General features: G+C 37.6%; 2 protein-coding genes across 2 annotated transcripts; one reads left to right on the top strand and one right to left on the bottom strand.

Annotated features, from left to right (window-relative positions):
• Positions 1-24: 24 nt before the first annotated feature.
• On the top strand, positions 25-5,047 carry rad9a (RAD9 checkpoint clamp component A). The gene is made up of 11 exons (XM_042769859.1): positions 25-321; positions 486-556; positions 653-775; positions 962-1,076; positions 1,491-1,590; positions 1,678-1,784; positions 1,861-1,967; positions 3,576-3,640; positions 4,206-4,316; positions 4,403-4,598; positions 4,694-5,047. The coding sequence occupies exons 1-11, from the start codon at positions 288-290 to the stop codon at positions 4,814-4,816; spliced, it is 1,152 nt and encodes a 383-aa protein (XP_042625793.1). The 5' UTR covers positions 25-287; the 3' UTR covers positions 4,817-5,047.
• A 2,186-nt stretch (positions 5,048-7,233) lies between these two features.
• On the bottom strand, positions 7,234-12,029 carry tbc1d10c (TBC1 domain family, member 10C). Its single transcript, XM_042770525.1, has 6 exons — positions 11,903-12,029; positions 11,672-11,786; positions 10,569-10,634; positions 10,294-10,483; positions 9,705-9,863; positions 7,234-8,420 (listed from the first exon to the last, which is right to left on the bottom strand). The coding sequence occupies exons 1-6, from the start codon at positions 11,926-11,928 to the stop codon at positions 7,234-7,236; spliced, it is 1,743 nt and encodes a 580-aa protein (XP_042626459.1). The 5' UTR covers positions 11,929-12,029.
• Between the last annotated feature and the right edge of the window lie 9,644 nt (positions 12,030-21,673).

Below are 21,673 nucleotides of genomic sequence, written 5' to 3'. Positions count from 1 at the left end.
AGAAAATACGCGCCACATGTCGGATTCGAAGTAAACAGTGTCGCACTCCTGCCAAATTCTTGAATTATCCGCTTATAATAACTTTAGTTTTGTCTGAATGATGTACTATTTGTTACACGATAACAAATAACAACTCTTAACTTTTCTTCACGATCAGTTTCTTGCGTTATTATGCCGCTGGCGTCAAGTGGCCGAATCCGTGCTTCGTCATTAAAAATTCAGCTCCTGGCGCTGGAAACTTAATGTAAACTCTGTTTAAAAGGAATACTGTTCACAAGCGAAACATAATGGATTGTGTTGCTACCGGAGGAAACGTGAAAGGTAATAACCGAAGTACCTCGTGAGAGTAACTTAAGTTATTTCAGACGTGACGCGCTCTAAACGCGTTGTTCCAAGCTGCATTATAAATATAACTGCATTATAACTTCTCACGCACGTATATAAAGTTACTTTATGAATAGAATACTGATCCACACTTGTTGTAGTTTTAGCTAAAGCCATACATTCCTTGTCAAGAATCGGAGAGGAGCTGTATTTGGAGTCTTTGGAGGATGGGGTGTGTGTTTGTTTCCGGTGTTTGTGATCGTTTAGCCAGATGTGAGGTGCTGGAATAATGTGTAATATGATTGTGGCGACTTGTGTTGTTTTTTAGTTGGCCCTGCGGTCGGTCAACTCTTCCCGGTCAGCCTTCGCCTGCTTCCTGCTGTCTCCTCTCTTCTTCCAGAGATATCAGGCTCCTTCAGATCAGAGCTTTCGCTGCAAGATGCCCATCAAGGTGACACTTCCTGGTCCTGTTCATTCCATCCCTGCAGTTTACCCGTCCATTCATCACTTACACACTGTTGTCTGTATATATTAGTAATTTCCACTTATTTGCATGTACAGTTTTTTTTTCAGGCAGGCTAAACTGTAAAAAGGAAATTCGTAATGTACAGCAAAGTCTTTGTCTTGTGTTCTTCAGAGCATTCAGGCTGTGTTCAAGTCCCTGGCCTCTCTGGATCGCTCTGTAGAAAAATGCCGTATTCAGTTGGACAGTGAAAAGAATCGGCTGACCATAACTCTGCACTGTAAACACGGTAAAAACAGTCTGCTGAAAACACTTTTTTTTTTGTTAGTAGGATTAAATGTGAAATATATTATCGCACGGCTCTATATATAAAGTTGGATATGCAAGTGGTCAATTTTGCCTGCATACATACACTGTACTCCCATAAAGCGAGAAAATCTCAAATTCTTGATATATATATATATAGATATATTTTCGGCCAGTTCTAATCTGCTAAATGCGATTATGATATTTTTTTGTAAAGCTGCTTTGAAGTGAGTATTATGAAAAGTGTTATTATACAAATAAATTTGACTTGATTAATCTTTATTATGGCATAGTAATCAGTCAGTAATAATTTTTTTCTTCTAAATAAACTCAAAATCTTGCATAGAAATGGCATATTTTACAGTATGATCAGCTAAACTGTGTGTGTTTGTTACAGGGCTGTTGAAAACACACAATTTGTCGTATCAGGAATGTGAGGGTTTGCAGGCTGTGTTTGATAAAGAGAGCTGTGCAAACGTGCTACAGGCTCAACCCAGGTTCACATTCATTTTAATACCTCAATATTAATATCAAGCCATCAGCGTTCCCGTTCAGAGTCTGTTTGATCATGTTAATCACTGTAGGTTGATGGTGGACACAGTTCTGCATTTCCCTCCGTCTCTGGAGGAGGTGAATCTGTCGGTGAGCAGTGATCGCGTGTGGCTCAGGAACCACGTGGAGGATGATGCAGGTATCAGCCATGTCAGTCTATATTCTGCTGATGTGCATGAAACGAATCAAGTCAAACAAAGTTTTTCCTCTCTCAGACTCATCACGAGCAATGATGACTGAACTGTGTTTGAGCTCGGAGGAGTTTGATCATTTTGCCGTCGGCACTCAGACCAGCGTCACCTTCTGCCTCAAAGAGCTCAGGGTGAGTGTGTTCTCACACAAACATTCACATATTCACATCCAAAGACAGCAAAATTAGCACAATTTGACAAATATCTGAGTGAAACAATATTTAAGGCCCCAACATCCAACTTATTTTTACCGTGAGTGTAGATATTTGTAACCCGAATGTGTTGAGGCTTCCAGTTTCATCTGCATCCGGTTACTTTTCACCTTATTTTTCCGGTTTCATTGGTTTTTGATATTGTAAACTTTTTTTTTTTGTTTTATTATTTTAATGTGTGTGTGTATATACAGCACAGACCAAAAGTTTGGAAACATTAATATTTTTAATGTTTTTGAAAGAAGTTTCTTCTGCTCATCAAGCCTGCATTTATTTGATCAAAAATACAGAAAAAAATGTAATATTGTGATATATTATTACAATTTAAAATTATTGTTTTTAAATTTATTATACTTTAAATTATCATTTATTTCTGTGATGCAAAGCTGAATTTTTAGGATCATTATCACATGATCCTTTAGAAATCATTCTAATATGATGATTCATTATCAAAGTTGAAACAGTTCTGCTGCTTAATATTTTTTCAGAACATGTGATACTTTTTTAGGATACTTTGATGAATAAAAAGTTAAAAAAAAAAAAAAAAGTTAAATAAATATTTTGTAATAATGATGTATAATAATTGTAAGTAATTTGGGTTTAGTTATTTTTTTTCTTTCTTTTTTTTAAATAAAATCAATACTTTTATTCAGCAAGGATGTGTTAAATGATAAAAGTGATAGTAAAGAAAATATATTATTAGAATATATATTTTTTTTTTTTTTTTTTTCTTTTAATAAATGCAGTTCTTTTTACCTTTTATTCATCAAATATATTAGACAGCAGAACTGTTTCCAACACTCATAATAAATCAGAATATTAGAATGATTTCTAAATGATCATGTGATAGACTGGATGTTACATGTGACACTGAAGGCTGGAGTAATGATGTGAAAATTCAGCTGTGCATCACAGGAATAAATTATTTTTTAAAGTATATTCAAATAGAAAACTATTATTTTAAGTTGTAATAATATTTCACAATATTACTGTTTTTTCTGTATTTTTGATCAAATAAATGCAGGCTTGATGAGCAGAAGAGACTTCTTTCAAAAACATTAAAAAATAGTAATGTTTGCAAACTTTTGGTCTGTACTGTGTATATATATATATATATATATATATATATATATATATATATATATATTTATATATATATGTATATGTGTATGTGTGTGTGTGTGTGTGTTATGTATAATGATGATTTCAAAATGCTATTTTGGAGCAAAAAAAATTTACATTTTCATGAAGGATTTGTAACATTTATTTAAAAAAAAGGGGATTTTTGTTATAGTAAAAACATAAATGGGGTAAAATTTAATTTAATTTTCAGACTTTCTGGCGAGTAAAAAATTCTATTGCCAAGGAGTCTGTAGAGGGTTGCAAAATCAAGAATGGATCTTAAACATATTAAATAGGTTATTAGCTGTTTTATTTATGAATATATTTTAACCTTGATTTTGCTATTAAAATAACCCTAGAATGCCGTGGCATTAAAACTAATGTGTCTCTCTGGTTTTCCGTCAGGGTTTGCTTGTATTTGCTGACTCATCTGGTCTCCCAGTCTCTATGTATTTTGATGAGCCAGGCAGGTTAGTTTCTATTTGCTTATGAACTAGCCCAAGTTCACTTTTTTGTGTCTGTTTGGTTTTTAATTGTTTATGACTGATATGTGTGCTACCGTGCAAAAGTTTGGATATGCAGATATTTTTGAAAGATGCCTCACCAAGGCTGCATTTATTTGATCAGTAAAAACAGTGATATTGTTAAATATGACTACAATATAAATTGGTTAAAATGTAATTTAAAGCTGAATTTCCAGCATCGTTCCTCTAGTCTTTAGTGTCACATGATCCTTTAGAAATCATTCTAATATACTGATTTGCTGCTTGAGAAATATTTTTTATTATTATACATGTTGAACTCATTCGTGCTGCTTAATAATATGTTTTAGGATTCTTTAATAAATAGAAATTTCAAAAGAACTGCATTTATTTGAAATCTTTTGTAACATTATAAATATATTTACTGTCACTTTTGATCAATTTAATTCATCCTTTCTAAATAGAAATATGTATTTATTATAAATAAATAAAATTTTCCAACTTCATTGTATTTGTGTATTCTCACCTGTGTGTGTTTGTGGTTGTGTTAAAGTCCAGTTATCCTGAGTGTAACAGACAGTGTTCTGGAGGCTAATTTTGTCCTCGCTACACTGTCAGAGGACTCGCATCCAAAGAAAAACCACGTCAACTCTGACACAAAACAGTAAGTTAAAATAATAAAATTAAATTCATTCTCTGATAAACTTTCTGATGAGTTGTATTTAAAGATTTAATACTTATTCCCCTCAGCCCTGACACAGAACAGCCACCAGATGACTTCATGAGCGATGACATGGACTCGTTTCTCATCGCCATGGAGACCAGCGAACTTCCTGTACCGTCACATGTACCCACATCCCCACCACGACCCACCAGTAACAGAAAGCACTCATTCAGTGAAGAGGAGGAGGAGGAAGCACTTGCAGAAGGACCTCCCAACAAAAAGGTACAATAATTATTTAAATGAATCATTTGTTTAAAAATATAAAACCCAATGCTCAGATCTCACTCATATTCAGTCCCTGCTTTCTTGTCTTTCAGTTTTGTTCACTTTTCTTCGGTTCAGTTCTGCCCACTCCCTCTCAGTTGCCCAATCAGACCATGCAGAGCCAGGAAGTGCTTGCAAGTGACAGTGAAGACGAAAATCAGACAGAAACATCATAACCGCCCATCGATTGAACGCCGACGTAAAGTATGTGGAAAAAACACTCCCACATCCAACCTCACAAAGACTGCTGGATACATTTACACACAAATGTCTCCACCCGATTTTATTTTTCTATGAAAATAATTATGGTTTTAAACCAAGAGATGTGAATATGTGAATATAACAAACCACATCAAATCATTGCACAAGTCACATTAAAACATCTCACTCCCACAGCGGAATACAAATATGTGATTGAGTCTCTGATCATTTAAAAATATCCGTCAGAAAAAGGGGCAGAGTTTCTCCTGGCGTGAGATGTCTGAGAGTTACTGTCCCCGGGGGTCACGGCATTATCAGCACCCTTCCTGCTGAGCACCTGGAAGCTCTTTCCTCTTGTCTGAGGCTTTTTCCTTTCTTTTTCTTTGTCCTTTTCCATTTCTTTCTCTTGTTTCTTTCTTTCTTTCTCTTCTCTTTCTTTACGCTCTTTCTCTCTCTTTCTCCTCCTCCTCTCTTTTGCCGTCAGCCCCTCCTCTTTATCGCTAAAGTCCTGGATGAGGATTTTGGGGACGGGGGCTTTATTGGTCTCCCCTCGGAGACGACGAAACAGACCCAGACGTTTTGGGGGGTCTGCCTTTGTCAGTGAGTTGGGCTGAGCGTGTGTGTCTTGTGTTGGTGTGTCTGTTGTCTGTTCTGAATGTGTGAGTTCTTGCTGCTGTGGCTCTTTAAAGGTGTCCTCAGAGAGGATTGTGGGATAGGAAACCCGCGAGCTGGAAGTCCTGCGCAGGCAGAGGTGAGCTGGTGGGACGTTTGGGGATTTTGAAGATGGAACTGAAGAGAGGGACTCTCTGCTGGTCCCTGAGTTGTCAGATCCGGTTGTGACATGATCATCTTTGTAATCTGGGTTGCCAGATCCAATTTTTGTTTTGGTTTTTTCAATTTTATTGTTCTCAGGATTGCCAGATTCACTTGTAGGAGGTACATCATTGTGTTCTGGGTTGCTAGATCCAGTGGTGACATGCTCTCTGTTGGTCTCTGAGTTGTCTGATTTAGTTGTGACTTGCACTTCTTTGTGATCTGGGTTGCTAGATCCAACAGCAGAATCCACAATATTGCCGTCTGTGTTGCCAGATCCAGTTGTAACTTTTACATCATTACATTCTGGGTTTTCAACAGGAGAACCAACTATATTGCTCTCTGAATTGTCAGATTCAACAGCAACTTCCATGCCATCGCTTTCTGTTTTTTCAGTTTCAGTAGTAACATCTGTCATTTTGCATTCAGGGTTGCCAGATTCAGTTGTAACATGCACATCATTGTTTTCAAGGTTGCCAACAGCAGAATCCTCTTGGATTCCAGATATGCTTGTAATGGGCACATTGTTGCTCCCTGGGTTGACAGATGCACTTGTAACAGGCACATTGTTGCTCTCTGGGTTAACAGATTCACTTGTAACGGGCTCATTGTTGCTCTCTGGGTTGCCAGATTCACTTGTAACGGGCACATTGTTGCTCTCTGGGTTGCCAGATTCACTTGTAACAGGCAAGTTGTTGCCAGATTCACTTGTAATGGGCACATTGTTGCTCTCTGGGTTCACAGATTCACTTGTAACAGGCACATCGTTGCTCTCTGGGTTGCCAGATTCACTTGTAACAGGCTCATTGTTGCTCTCTGGGTTGCCAGATTCACTTGTAACAGGCACGTTGTTGCCAGATTCACTTGTAACAGGCACATTGTTGCTCTCTGAGTTGCCAGATCCAGCTGCAATTTCCATACCATAGCTTTCTAGTTTGCCAGATTGAGCAGTGATGTCTACTGTGTTGCGATCAGGGTTTCCTGAACCAGGAGCAGAATGTATTTGGTTGCTTTCTGCATGGACTGATCTACTAGTATCATCCTCTACATTGTTTGTGAGGTTGCTTGATTCGTCAGTATTGATTTCACAACATACTATGTTTTCAGATTCAGGTGATTTATTTACTTCAGTGTTTTTGGGATTGAACTCACTGATTTCTTTATCACATGTGCCAACAGAGTGTGTAGATGTTTCATCCTCTTCCTGAGGTTCAAGGATGTTGGTGTCATCAGCAGAACCCACTTCACTCTGCTCTGGGTTGCCAGATCCTTCTTCATCTTCCACAGTGGAATCTACTGGACAATGCTCCAACTCTTTGGAAGGAACAGGAGCATCCATGTCATTGTGCTCTTGGTGGCCTGATTGGGATTGCTGTAGGGGATCTGCTGATCTGTCCAGATGCTCTGTTTCACTTTCTTGTTCAGTTTTTAAAGAGGTTGATGTTAGCGCTGTTTCAGGTGGTTGCAATGTTTCTGTACCAGCACTATGAGAGTGATTGTCACTCTCTTCTAAGCTTGTTTCTTGTCTGTCATCCTCCAATCTCTTGTTGTCTTTCTCGTCTTAGATTTTTTATTGTTTTTATATATCTGTGGTCTCCTCATGTTTATCATCAGACATTTTTTGAGGGTCTGATATCTCTGTGGTCTCCTGCTCTTGCTCACAAACAAGCTGAGTCTCCTCAACTTCCTCTATAGCTGTGTGTATGAACAAACTGTCTTTTGGCCTTTCCAAATGTTCATGCTCTTCATGTTGATCTCTAGATGTTTGAGGCCTTTCTTCCTCCTGGACATCATGTATCTGTACCTCTTTCTCTGGGATATTTTCCTCATTTACTTCAGTCACTATGATGTTTGGCAATACATCTTCTTTAGTTTCTTTTTCTTGTTTGCAATATTCTGTTCGTATTTCCTCTTCCTGTTTACTGGAGTCAGTCTGTGTGTCTTCTTCCTGTGATGTACTTTCCCCACATGCCTCTAAACTTCTCTCAGTCTCCACAGTCTGTTCATCTTGACAAGTCTGTTTGTCTGTATTGTGTTCGTTTTGATTTGTTGCTGCTTCGGTGTTCTGATCATCTTGAGTTTTGTCTTTTCCTATATTCTGTTCAACCTGATGTCCTTGCATTTCTGTACGCTGTACATCTTGATTTGTGTCCTGTATATGATGATGTGTCTGTATGCTTTCCTCAACCTCACACGCAGCGGTCCTGTCTTTCTCTTCACCTCGTGTTGTTTCTGAATTATCTTTCAAAGATGTTTCTGTATGCTCTGTCTCAAAAACATCACAGTCCGTAGTGGAGGACACCACCACTGAGATGCTGGGATGTGTGATGTGATCTTTGTGTGAGCAGAGTTCGTCCGCTAGCCTGTCCCTTTTGGCCCTTTGCTCCCCAACGATACCGCACACACTTCTCCTCCTCACCTCCTCCTCGTCGCTCTCCTCCATCACACTTTGAGAGAATTTTCTTCCCCCTCCGTCCCATTCCTCTGTGTCAGTCTTACTGCTCCTCTTTCTCCATTTCTTGCGCAGAACTGAAGGAGAAAGAGAAGAGTGTGAGCGTGTGAGAGGAAGAGTCAGGCTCCCCTTCGGTCGCTCTTTCTTTTCATGTTCCTTTGGTTTGTCCTGCGCTCTCTCCCATGCCATTCGGTATCCGTGACAGCGTCCTCGTGGGTCAAAGGTCGAGTTTGGTCTCTCTTTTTTCCATTTCTCCAGCTCTTTCTCAGTGTGTTTTTGCAGGTCCACCCAGGACAGGGACACCGAACATACCTGTGGGTGTAACAGTGGTTTTGAGTAAAGAAGAATATAAGGACTTAAGGCCTGTTTACTCCAACACAATGAAAGTTTTTGCATGGTTGCATTGGCAAAATTAGATGTGGGTCCATTGTCAACAGTGTAGTGATGTATGAAGCACAGCTCACACAGGAGTCACTTTCATACCAAGCAGTTTTCTGTTGGTCAATGGAGTGAATACATGTGACGAACTACAATCAATGTGTTTGTGTCAGAAAAATATCCATATTTTAAACTTTATAAACTGTAATCTCTAGCTTCGCTAACTGTACTCACGTACTCGCGTTCATGAGAGAGTGGCGATGGCAATTTTTCTTACACTACTGCATCGATTCACTTCAGAAGGCCTTTATTAAAGGGATAGTTCACCCAAAAAGGAAAATTTTATGTTTATCTGCTTACACCCAGGGCATCCAAGATGTAGGTGACTTTTGTTTCTTCAGTAGAACGCAAACGGAGATTTTTAACTCAAACCGTTGCAGTCTGTCAGTCGTATAATGTAAGTGAATGGGAATCACGGCTTTGGGAGTCACAAAAACATACACAAATAAAACCAAATTAAACCCTGCGGCTCGTGACGATACATTGATGTGTAAAGACACAGAACGATCGATCTGTGCAAGAAACTGAACAGTATTTATAGTTTTTTTTACCAATTGATTTTCACCGCAATGTCCAAACTGTCTTACCTGAGCGTGTCCTTAACAGCCGGAGGCTTCTTCTTCTTGCTTTTTTCGTTTTGTGTAATTACACATCAATGTATCGTCACAAGCCGCAGGGTTTAATTTGGTTTTATTTGTGTATGTTTTTTTGACTCCCAAAGCCGTGATTCCCATTCACTTCCATTATAAGACTGACAGACTGCAACGGCTTGAGTTCAAAAAACTTTGTTTGTGTTCTACTGAAGAAACACAGTCACCTACATCTTGGATGCCCGGGGGGTAAGCAGATAAACATCAAATTTTCATTTTTGGGTGAACTATCCCTTTAACCCCCCGGAGCCGTGTGGAGCACTTTTTATGATGAATGGATGCACTTTATTGGGATTCCAAATCTTAACACCCTTTCACTGCCATTATAAAGCTTGTAATATCCAGAACATTATTTAATATAACTCCAATTAAATTTGTGACCTAGGATGGCTTGAGGGTGAGTAAATCATGGGGAAATTTTGGGGAAAAGAAAATCGCACCATACAGAGATACATTATGGTGTGTGCGTGTGTTTATTCCTTTAATCAGATGTGATGAGTTATTTTGTATTATGGATAAAGGCATCAGCCTGCTCATGTTGAACACGCTGTTTAACACCTCGCAGTCTTTCCAAGGTTTCCATCTGTCCGTCACACTCTTTTCGCAGCCGTCCTTCTCCCAGACATCGGCGCACCAGCACCACAGCGACCTGAAACAAAACACGCACACCTGCAACACACATGAGCTGTGGTCAATGCATGGACTTCAACAACAGCTCAACATAGCAAGAGCTGTAATAAAAGTGCACTCAACCAAAGAATGGATGGTACTTTTGACAAACAGGTTTTAAAACTCTGGTAGTATTAGTAGCCTAGCAAATGTTTTATTCTGGATAATGCAAGTTGGACTGTGCTTAACACCCTGCTAAAATCACATGGCCTGTTTCACACTGTATTTAACGGAAGCAAACTGACACTATCGGACACTTACTGTTGCTTAACAAATGGTGACAAATATTGCAACAGTGGCATCCAGTATCTGACTATTTTGCATGAACTACCATCCAAGCCAATAGGTGTCAGTACAACGTCTAAGACCACAATCAAACCAACAGTTACTTAGTGCACCTTTAAATCATGCAAATATATAGTATACAAACCACAGCAGAAAAAGAGATCCCAGACTCTGAGCAGAGTGTCGAAGGGCAGGTGACGGCTGTACAGACACATCAGCCAATCAGTGGCAAACATGAGAGGCTCCACCCCCTGATTCTGTAGGTGTTTGTGTGCAGCAGGACACTGCTTTTTTAAAATGCTTGAGAGAACCGCAGCATCGAATAAAACACCTTCCTGAAGAGAAATAAAAATAAAAGCCTATTTTAATTTTCACACATATTTAACAGCTGTTTTCATGGTTACTGTAAAGATGCCCTACCAGCAGAGGGCTGTAGTATCCAGGGAGGTAGAGCTCGCTAATCTGCACCAGACACCAGAACGCCTCCTAAAACAAAGCAAACAATTAGGCCATGTTAAGCATCAAGCTTGCAAGCAAACAAACTAATTCTACAGTAGCCTATACATACAATTCCTGAGATAATAGCTGGACACCACTCATGGAATTAAATACTTAAGGGGCAGTTCTCACAAAGATGAAAACTCTGTCATCATTTACTCACCCTCAAGTTGTTTCAAACCTGTATGAATTTCTTTTTGAAGATATTTTGAAGAATGTTGGTGGTAACCTAACAGCTGCAGGTAGCTACTGACGTCCACAGTGTTTTTTTTTTTTTTTCTTCTGTGAAAGTCAATGGATACTGGCTGTTTCCAAACATTCTTCAAAATATCTTCTTTTTGATTAACATTTCATTTTTGGGTGAACTATGCCTTTAAATAATAATATCGAGGTCATGTGGCAATCATAGTAAACTACTGTTTGAAATTGTTTAGCATTGCATAATTTGTTTCACATGCTATTGAAAAAAAAACGACAGGTAAAAAGTTTCAAGTATGAGGTCAGTAACATTTTTTTAAAGAATTTAATACACCAAGGATGCATTAAATTGATCAAAAGAAACAATAAATACATGTATAATCTTGCAAAAAATAAATGCTGGGGGGTTTTTCTATTCAAAGAATAGAAATATTAAGCAGCTGTTTTCAACGTTGATAATAATAATAAATGATAAATCTCTTTTGAGCAGCAACTCAGCATATTAGAATGATTTCTGAAGGATCATGTGACACTGAAGACTGGAGGAATGATGCTGAAAATTCAGCTTTGATCACAGGAATAAATTACATTTTGTAAATTTACTCATTTTAAATTTACAATTGTAAAAATATCTCACAATATTACTGTATTTTCAGATAATGTAGTCTTGATGGCCATAAGAGACTTATTTTAAAAATGCCCCCAAATGTATGAATGGTGGTGTACATTATAAATGTAGGTTTCGCATATTATTTGGTTGTTTAATCTGTAATAGCTCTTTGTTATATACTGTATTGCCAGGTAAATAGTCCTGACAGAAGCAGTACCTCAGCAGGCATGTTCATCAGAAGGACAGCAGCCACCGGACCCTGCGCCTGACAGTAGCCCTCGTCGGGACGATACTGAGTGTACGCTTTCAGGACCTCCAGCAAGTCCTTCTGACTGCTCATACAGAGACCAGACAGACACTGAATGAGAAAGGAAGCTTTATGACTAATCTTGTGAATTATGATGCTGCAGAGCACATTGAACAAGGGAAGGGAAAGGCAGTACAGTACCCATGTCCGTCTTTGGACTGGAACATCTCGTGGAAGGGGAATTGTCTGTCTGTGTCTCTTTTGATGATATCGGTCCATCCCTGATGATCTGGAGCTTTGACTAGACGCTAGACGAGTCCAAGAGGAAGGAAAGGAGTTGTTTATGTGTGTGTTTAAAATATGTTATGAATATGTGAAATGTCTTTTTTTTTGTAGGTTTTTTCCTTTTTTTTTTTTTTTATTATTTGCTCAAGAGGAGTGGTGGCCAGCCCTTTGTGATGGATGATGGTGTGATGTTCTTATGATGATGTTTTTTGTGGTGAGAAGAAAGACAGCTGAGCAATGCAGTCAGCTGTTCTAAGACTATGAAAGCTGTTTTGAAGATTTTTGGAAATGTTAGCATATTGGGTAATACTGGATAAGACATTTTGTTAATAATTACTTTAGCATTAAATATAATGATCCTAATATTTTTTTATGATTGGTCAAGGTACATAAATAGGAATTTGGCATTCATTTGCAGCCTGCAGTATTTGACATTTAACATCCTGTATCATATGTAGGTCGACTGACAATGACATAAGAGGTCTCAGAAGATGAATCAAGGCTCAAAGAATCAATCAAGATCATAAACAGCTGAATATATTTATTTTCAAAACTAGTTTGATGGTTTGCTATGTCATCACATCAGACAGGAGACTTTTTTCTTTATGGCTAGTTTCAGCCAGTGGCAGCTTTTGGAACATCTGGGCAATTTACACATCTCTAATTCATTAACTGATTACTGATTCATGAATTTTCAAGTTCCATAAATAGGCCTCGAGAGTGTATGGTTCACATCTGTTAAACTTATACAAATAGCAAATAATCTGAATGTTATTTTTCTTTCTCTTCTCTGTCCCTTGTGAGAAATAAATGTGCTTAATTGTAATTTCAAATCTTAAAAATATTGTTTTTTATGATGTGTAATATACAAAAGGACGATGTAAAGCACTTGATTATAATTTTTAACTGTAGTGTTATTTAATATTACATTTAAAGTTAATAGATTTTAAATACTACGATGCAATGTGTAATTACGAATATATTTAAATACATGACATAAAGGTTTCAGTAGAAATGACATTAAATATATATTTTAGTTGATCATAAATGCTTGTCAATACATTTGGCAGTACACATTAGCCATATTTCAAAGACAACATAAGTAATTATGAAATTAAACATAAATATGTACTATTTAAGTGGTCATAAAAGCCATCTAACGTTCAGCTAATTGCATTTAATATACATTTAAATTGAAAAATGAATGTATAAAATAAAAATGAATGTATATTATTTCCGTAAGTACTTTTTTTTTTCATTAAAGTATGCTAAAGTGTACTTGCATTTCAACAAAGGGTTGGCATTAAATTTCTAATTTTATCATTGCATGACAAATATATATATATATATATATACTTGATTCAACATTTTAAGAATTGAACAAATGCGTTGCATGTCCATGCAAATCTTGCCACAACAACATTAGAGTTGGCCTGACAGATGCTTTTCCGTGTGAATTATACATTCTAACTGATAAATATGAATTTGTTTTGTCTTTATATTTTCTAACATAGTGCTTAGATATTGCTGGTACTATATGTTTTATATTATTGATCTGAGTTTTTTATGTTTGTAATGAGTTAAAATTTTAAATGTGCCAGATGTAGATATGATTTTATATACAATTTTACACACAAGTATACAATAGCAGGATAGACACACCTTGTTGCTCTTTTTCTCCATCACTTGCTCCCATTGAGTCATGAGGCTGAGCCACTTGGACTCTCGATGTCTCACTAACTCAGGACATGGACCATCCCTGTCAACAACACACACAATCAGCAACACTGCACTCACAGTACAGCAGCACACTTCACTGTCAGTGTCACTGTACAATCAGTGTGAAAAATACTTTCCACCGAAGCAGAAATAACCCACCTTTACCCTCCTTCCTAACTCACTCTCACTAAAGCACGTCCCCATACCAGAGCAAAGCATGAGTGTCACAAGAGGCAAACACGCAAAAAAACAGGAAACCACACTCTGACAGGCTAGAAATCACCATGGCGACATGACAGGATGTTGAGAAGGAGAAAATAAGAGTAAGAGGTGCGGAAGGTAACGGTAACATATAATCATTATGAATTATTAATATTGGTAATCCAGGATTAGAAGTGCCTTACAAAAACACAGATTATATGTTTAACCACACACACTTCGCTCAACTAGGGCTTACTGCATTCAAATACAGTCAAAAACACTTAAATCAGGTTCCACCCAAACAGACATCAACACTGACCTGTCAGTTTCTCCATTCCCTAAAATAAAGCCAAAACGGTTGGTCTCCACAACTGTGATCTCCGGCCCATGATTCCCCTCCTCATCCTTGCTATCGTCTGGTTTAACAGACATCTATGCATATGTGAGAGAGAAATGCATCCAGAAACATGATGTCATGTTTGATGACGAATGGATTTCTATGTCAATCTCATTTCTGTTACCAAACAAGCGCCATTTTAAAAGCAAATTCCTTTCCATTACACAATATACATGGCACTGTAGTATGTACTGATGTGTATCCTGAAGTATGTGTTGATTTGGAATTAAACCCTATTTGCTAATGCACACTAAGCACAGAATCATCATTAATACAGTAGAACAACAGAAAAACACGGTCAATTGTGAGATAATGGTCAGTAGAGCAAGTAATCATCACTTTTATGCAAAAGTAAATTGTGGCTTTGTCCAAACTCCAAAGTTGCCGTTGTCCTCTGATGGGAGGGAAGACAACTAAGATAAAGACTTCCGCTGTAAATGAGTGTGTATGTGTGTGCGTGTTCGAATAAGAAATGGCTGGAGGAAAGGCCGTGTTGGATCCTCCTTTACCATGAAAATCAACCAGCTCAGTGATTTCTTGTGTTAACCATTGTAGGGAACTGAAAGTTCAGTTTCACTAGTGCCCTGTGATTATGACATACATCAGGTAACGTCACATCAACTGAGACACTACATTGAATATTTGTACTTTATTTGTCACTCTGCAGGACTAGCGTGAAGGAGGATGAAGTTGGAAACTTGAGAATTTGTCACTGGCTTTGTTTTACAATATATTCCAAATGGCTCATATCAATATATTGTTTTTAAAAAACCTGAGTTGCACTATACAGATCAAAAATGAAGTGTTTCATACAAAACTTCAAATGCTTCCTCTTGAGTGGATTTTGCCCAAAACGGTGGCAAATATGACAACAACACATTTAAAGTCAAAGTGGGACTGGTAGTTATTTTAAGGAAGGGTTACAAACAAAACTTCAATTGGTTATTTGTTGATTTTGTGAATGTATATTTGTTGTGTGGTGTTAAATGTTAAAGTGGTAATTGCGATTTCGCACAGCTGGGAAAATGTATTGACCAATCAGAAACCTACTACTAATTGTTATAAAGGGGTGGAGTTTGCCAGGCATATGGGCCTACTAGGACATCAAGTTGCCCCAAATCACCACTGTGTAATTATTTTTTATGGGTTTTTTTTTTTTTAATATACACAAACCAGTTAAAACCATTAATATTGTTGTACAACATGTTTAAAATCTGTAAACTATAGAAAATACTAGTGAAAGTGAACTCTTTCTTCTGTCACTTCAAAATAAAGCGTGCATGGCATTAACGACGCAAAGAACACAATGAACGGAAAGAGGAACTTGTATAGTGGCCCAAAGTGAAAATGTGAAAAGAAAAAGAAAGAGTAGCCATACTTATGGTGATGTTATGAGTGAAGATGCCATTTTCTGCTTTCACAGCCATGTAAAGAATGAGGTTTGTCTGGATGGTGTATTTAAGACCGGTTAAAACTGCAGCTCTGCAGTTATTAATTATTCAATTTGTGTGTTTAGAAGCATGTTCAGCCATACTGAGATGTTACTTACCTGGCAGTACTTACCTTGTGAGTTCATTATTAATACCAACATTCAAAGTGCTAAATATAAACTGTAACCTCTCTAAAAATGAAGGAATAGTTAGTATTTCCAGATTATCTTGTTTTCCTTTTAAAACAAAACATGTTTGTGTATTTTCCAAGTCTTTTTAATGTGGTGTAATATCTTTATGGAGGAATCACAGCAGTGACAGGAAACACTGGGGATGTGAGAGGATCCTCTGATGCAGCTGTGACAGAATCCTCTTGGACCAGAGCGGCTTTAGCAGGAACCACTGGGAGCAGAGAGGATGAGAGAGGAGCTCTGGGACTGAAGCAGCCTTTGACACCAGCTTCATTTCCATCATGATAGGAACCTTTGTGGTGGACATGATATGAGCATCCGTGTGACCCAGACAATCATGTCAGGAACCTCTGGGAAGCTTTACAACTGGAGCCGCCATGAGCTCTGGAACCGTAGAGGATTCTGGGGCAGCAGCGGCAGCAGAAACCTCCAGCTCTGGGACCAGAGTGGCTCTGATAAAGAACCCTGTTGAGTGACAACTGTGGTGCCTGTGACGCTGACCTCTCTGACCTCAGCAGGTCCTGGAGCAGCAGCGTTTAGAGCTGCATTCACAGAGATTTCTGGAGCCGCCCTGACAGAATCTTTGGGACACAGTATGGCGGGAACTTTTGGAGCAACATTGTGAGGGACCTCTGGGACCAGAGAAGTTGTGAAATGGGCGTCCTGGGATTTTTCAAGTGAGGAACCTTTGCAGTGACAGGAACCTTTATCAAGGCCTTCACAGGGATTTCCTCATCAAAGACGGCCCACCCGGCCCCAATGGTAGCGCCGCGGCTGCTGTGTCCATGACTGAAACCCCTGATGCATCTGTGGCATGGATCTCTGAGACTCGGACACCGGTGGCAGTGAGAGTAACTTGTAAAGCAGGCTTGACAGGGAACTCTGGGACGCTCTGGGTGACTCCATTATTAAAAATATGATTGGATGGTGCAGTACTAAACTAAACTAACTCACATCCCTCGGCGAGTAGTTCCGTAAGACACTAAAACAACTGCCTCAAGCCAAGGCGCCAGACGCAACCAAGGTCTGCCAGCGCTGCAAGACGCTAAGGCTAGAGAGATGGAGTCAGCAGCACTCCCAGTGACCACACTGTTGCCCGCTTCCTGTAGCACTCACCCTTGATGTGACGACAGTCAGAAGGGGTATTGATTGGCCGTGACTGTCAGAGCCACCTCCAGAGGTCAGATGGAAGTGGTTTCTCAAATAAGGATTTAGCTCAGTCTGTTTGTCTGTTGAAATAACTATACTCTGTCTTTTATATGAATCTAAGATGTTGACAATTGGGCAGTTTTACCATTTCTAATTATTGGGGGTTGACTTGTCCCCCTCAGTGTCTATGGTGGTTACAGCCCTGGGCGTGATCTCGTCACAGTCCAGATGTCTCAGCAGATGTGATGCACTCTCATCTGCTGATGGACTGATTGGACTGTCCTGATCTCAAGGCTGGACGTCCTCCATTTGCTGCTCCTCTGCAGTGGGGGTGACTTCAGGAGAACTGCAAGGAGGTTCCTGATGATCCTTGTCCTCTACGGTACAGAAGACGTCCTGTAGAGAAGTCTGATCTAAAGAGAGCAATATCTACCAAAAGCTTGTTTTAATCAAATAATATCAGTAAAATATTACTCGTATTAATTCTTCATGAAGGGATCATTTTTGAAATCTTGAAATTTTACATTTCTTCAAACTGTTATCCATATTAAAACCATTTATCACATCTGGAAAGAGTCATTATTCTGCATTCGTATAATGTGTGATGATGACAATGAGAGTTTTTATACAGGTCCTTCTCAAAAAATTAGCATATTGTGATAAAAGTTCATTATTTTCCATAATGTAATGATAAAAATTAAACTTTCATATATTTTAGATTCATTCAACACCAACTGAAATATTTCAGGTCTTTTATTGTTTTAATACTGATGATTTTGGCATACAGCTCATGAAAACCCAAAATTCCTATCTCAAAAAATTAGCATATTTCATCCGACCAATAAAAGAAAAGTGTATATTTCTTTTGGTGTTGTTTATATTTCAGTTGGTGTGCAATGAATCTAAAATATATGAAAGTTTAATTTTTATCATTACATTATGGAAAATAATGAACTTTTATCACAATATGCTAATTTTTTGAGAAGGACCTGTATGTGTGTAAATGATTGAGAAACTTTTTGATGTTCAGAGTTCATTATTTCCGTCAGTACAGCTCGTGGATGGGGTCCCACCAGTGTACTGTTCCTCCTCACCCTGCTCACAGAGGTGCAAAAACGGGGTATGCAGTAAAAATAATGTAATGCAACATTTTTATCTAACGGGTTTTAGCATTTTGAGTTCAAAAATTTACTTATTATAAACTTGTGAAGACGCTAATATTAAATGATATTAAATGGCCGTGTCTCTTGGCGACCATAACAAACTGGAGACTTTTCAGACGCGTTCAGCTTGCCCTCAGCACGAGGCGCGAGTCAAACAAGCGCGGAAAAGATACAGGTGAGGTGCCAAGTGAGCTTCAGCAGAACAACAGTGACCTGCGCTCTGATGAGACGTTGTTATTTCAGTAAAACAAACTTTCCAGTTCTGACAGACGTTTAACTGTGCTCACGGCGCTGTGCTGTACGCGAAAATGAGGCGCACGCTCACTTCAGAAACAAACCGCACTAGAGCATAGGCTACATCGTCAGTTAAGTCGATTACCAAAATGGAAATTAAAGCTGCAAAACTCTGAATGCATATGCATTACATTTCAAAACGTCTCTCTATTGCATGCAGCCTACTGAACTATTATGCAATTCAAGATCACAATAGGGCGCAAGATGATGCGTAATTTTTTAAGTCAAATGTGAGCACAGTCAGTGTTGCCAACTAATTTTCAGGGGAAGTTGCTAAAGGAAGGTTGATTTGTTGCTGAAAGTTGCTAAATGATGTTGTGATGTCACTGCGCGATGACAATACGTAATAACGACGCAAAAATGTCGTTACATCAAATTTCAGCAAAAAATGTTTTATGTTCATGTTCCTTTGTTCGTAAAATAATCTAAATACATTATATAATATTAAAATATAAATAACTGTATTTTTAAATACAACATTTAAATTATTTAACACTTGCACATTTTTTAAACCATTACAATTTTTTTTTTATTAGCTAATAAACTAATAAAACTACACATTCCGAACAATTATAGCTTTAAACAGTGTATTAGTAGTTAGTTAGTATGCTACACTCTAAGAAAATATCTGTAAAAATAGGGCACACTATAGGGCATCTACTATGTTAATATGAAGGAATTTTCCATATTGATTTTTCAAGATTTTTTTTTTTTTTTTACCTGCATTTTAAATTACGCATTGTATTTTGTGTTTTTGGGTTACAGGGTTTACAATAGATAATGGATAACAACACAATGACCTGAAAAATTACTAGTACCTTTTCCATTTTTCTCAATATTTTTCTTACAGTGTACTAACTGATCAACAATCACAGGTACAAGCTAAGGTGTATCATAAATTAACAATTATTCAATTTTTATTATTAAATTTGAACAATTGCAAATAGCAGCTATTTTCCTCATTTTGTGTAATTTAGATAGAAATTGAGTCACTTATCAAAAGTTGCTAAAAATTGCCAAATAAATTTTAAAAATAGCTAAATTTGTTGCTAGGTGCTTTTGGAAGAGAAAGTTGCTAGGGTAGTGTGAAAAGGTGCTAAATTTAGCATCTAAATTGCTAAGTTGGAAACACTGAGCACAGTGCAGTTGTAGTACTAGAAAATATGCGCACATTTTTCGTTAATTTGTAAAGTACGAAAATGAAAAGGAAATGAAACCATATTTAAATGCATAAAATAACTTTACATTCTTACATTATTTTCCTTTGTACAGAGCTCGATTTAGGTATGATAAAAGTGCTGCAATTAATTCATTTTGACAACTAAGAGAATGTTAAACATTGATAACTTTTTCAGAGTTCATTGATTAAATAAATGCAGTGAAGGTTGACTTTAGTTATCTGCATGTCTCATCCATGAGTAGGCCTTTATATGCATGATGGAGAACAAGATTTTGTGGGTGTTAAAGACCCAGAACCAAGTTTACTGAGCAATAGAGCTATAGTGAGCCATTTTATTAAAATACCTGGAGACTAGGTGATACAAAAATAACACAAAAACTGTCATTCACTCAATATTATTTGATGTAATTCTATCTCAAATGTGAAAACTATCTAAATTCCATTTAAGTACAAATTAGTTATATTCAGTTGTGTTTCGGGTCCTAAACTGTCCAGTACTTTATTGTCAAATCCATTTCTATATAGAAATATTGAAGATTTCTGTGCCGCCCCCTTCCTGGCCTCCCCTTTGAAAACACCCTGGCACTGCCACTTCCTAAGAGTGAAAAATGATTAGTATCAGTTCATTTCTTGAGTATCTCTATTGCTCAGAATAAAAGAAAAAGAAAAAAAAACATGTTTGTGAATGGCCATTTGATTTACATTTGAGAGAAACTGAGAAGATTGTAAACAAGGATACAAACTAGCCACCTTTCACTGAATTCACTGAATTAAAAAAAGGGGGAAGGGGGTTCAAACCTTTGTCACTTTTTTCCCTCCTGATGAGTTTGTATCCTTCCATGCACAAGCTAGTAATGGGCTTTTGGTCACTGACTTGCAGAAAGTTTTCTGTGGGAGTTAGTGTTAAGGGTTACTAGAATTCAGGGGGGCGCCGACACTGATCTTGCATACCCCTCGGCAAATGTGCAGTTGCACCCCTGCAGCGGGGCACTATAGGCTATGTGGGACTTCTGCTTCCATTACTTTTGGGGGTCTAAAAGTGTGGTAAATATGGTAAATCAATAAATAAAAATAATAAATAAAACTGCTTGCTTTAGTCAGCATCTCTGCCTAAACATAATTTCATCATATTAAATAAATGGAATAAACCACACAAGCAGTTTGGGTCTACCTCAAAACAATGTGTTGTATATTCACAGAAGGCATTTGTAAAACATTAATTTACTTGTATAACACAAGCTGTTTCATAAGGTCTGACAGATTGGGAAAGGAGATTACCAACAGGATTGTGCATGCACAGATCTGTTCACTTGGCATGAAGCCCGACTGTTTCAGTCTCAACATAAGTGGTACATTTGCACCACTGACATAAAACTATATAAATCATGAACATAAATAAACATACAATGTCCTACAGTGTCCTTGTCTCTGTCTTCCTAGAATATGTGAATGCTGAGGAGTTGCCCACAGACATGAAGTCCATCACAGACCGCACAACTCAAACACTGCTCAAATATTGATCTGTAAGCATTCAAAAATAATAGGTTATACTCAGGGGCGCATATTACGCACAATCATATGAATATTCACAGCAAATTCACATATCATTTATTCTCTAATAAAGTGATTTAATGACATAAACAAGAAATAAAATATGGTGTACTTCTTTTCTTATCATAATGATAATTATTTAGCTGTTTGCATTACAAATGTTATTGTTGGCTGTGTTTACCTGTATTGTATTCAACCTACATTATTTTATAAACTTCACGTATTGTACATCCAATAATATTTTAAACTATGTATATATTATATTAAATTGAAGACTTCAGATGCAAAAGCCTCTTTATCAGGTTCCTGTGTTTGCGTTAAACTGAAATCACTGAACCTAAACATAGGAACCTGATAAAAATGCTCATTTAAAAAGAACATTTCAGATGGCACTTCGCATCTTAAGTCTTCA

This window comes from Cyprinus carpio, chromosome A14 (genome assembly GCF_018340385.1).
Source record: "Cyprinus carpio isolate SPL01 chromosome A14, ASM1834038v1, whole genome shotgun sequence".
Lineage (NCBI taxonomy): Eukaryota > Metazoa > Chordata > Actinopteri > Cypriniformes > Cyprinidae > Cyprinus > Cyprinus carpio.
Note: the sequence above shows the minus strand (reverse complement) of the source record. Positions and strands in the feature narration are given on the sequence as shown.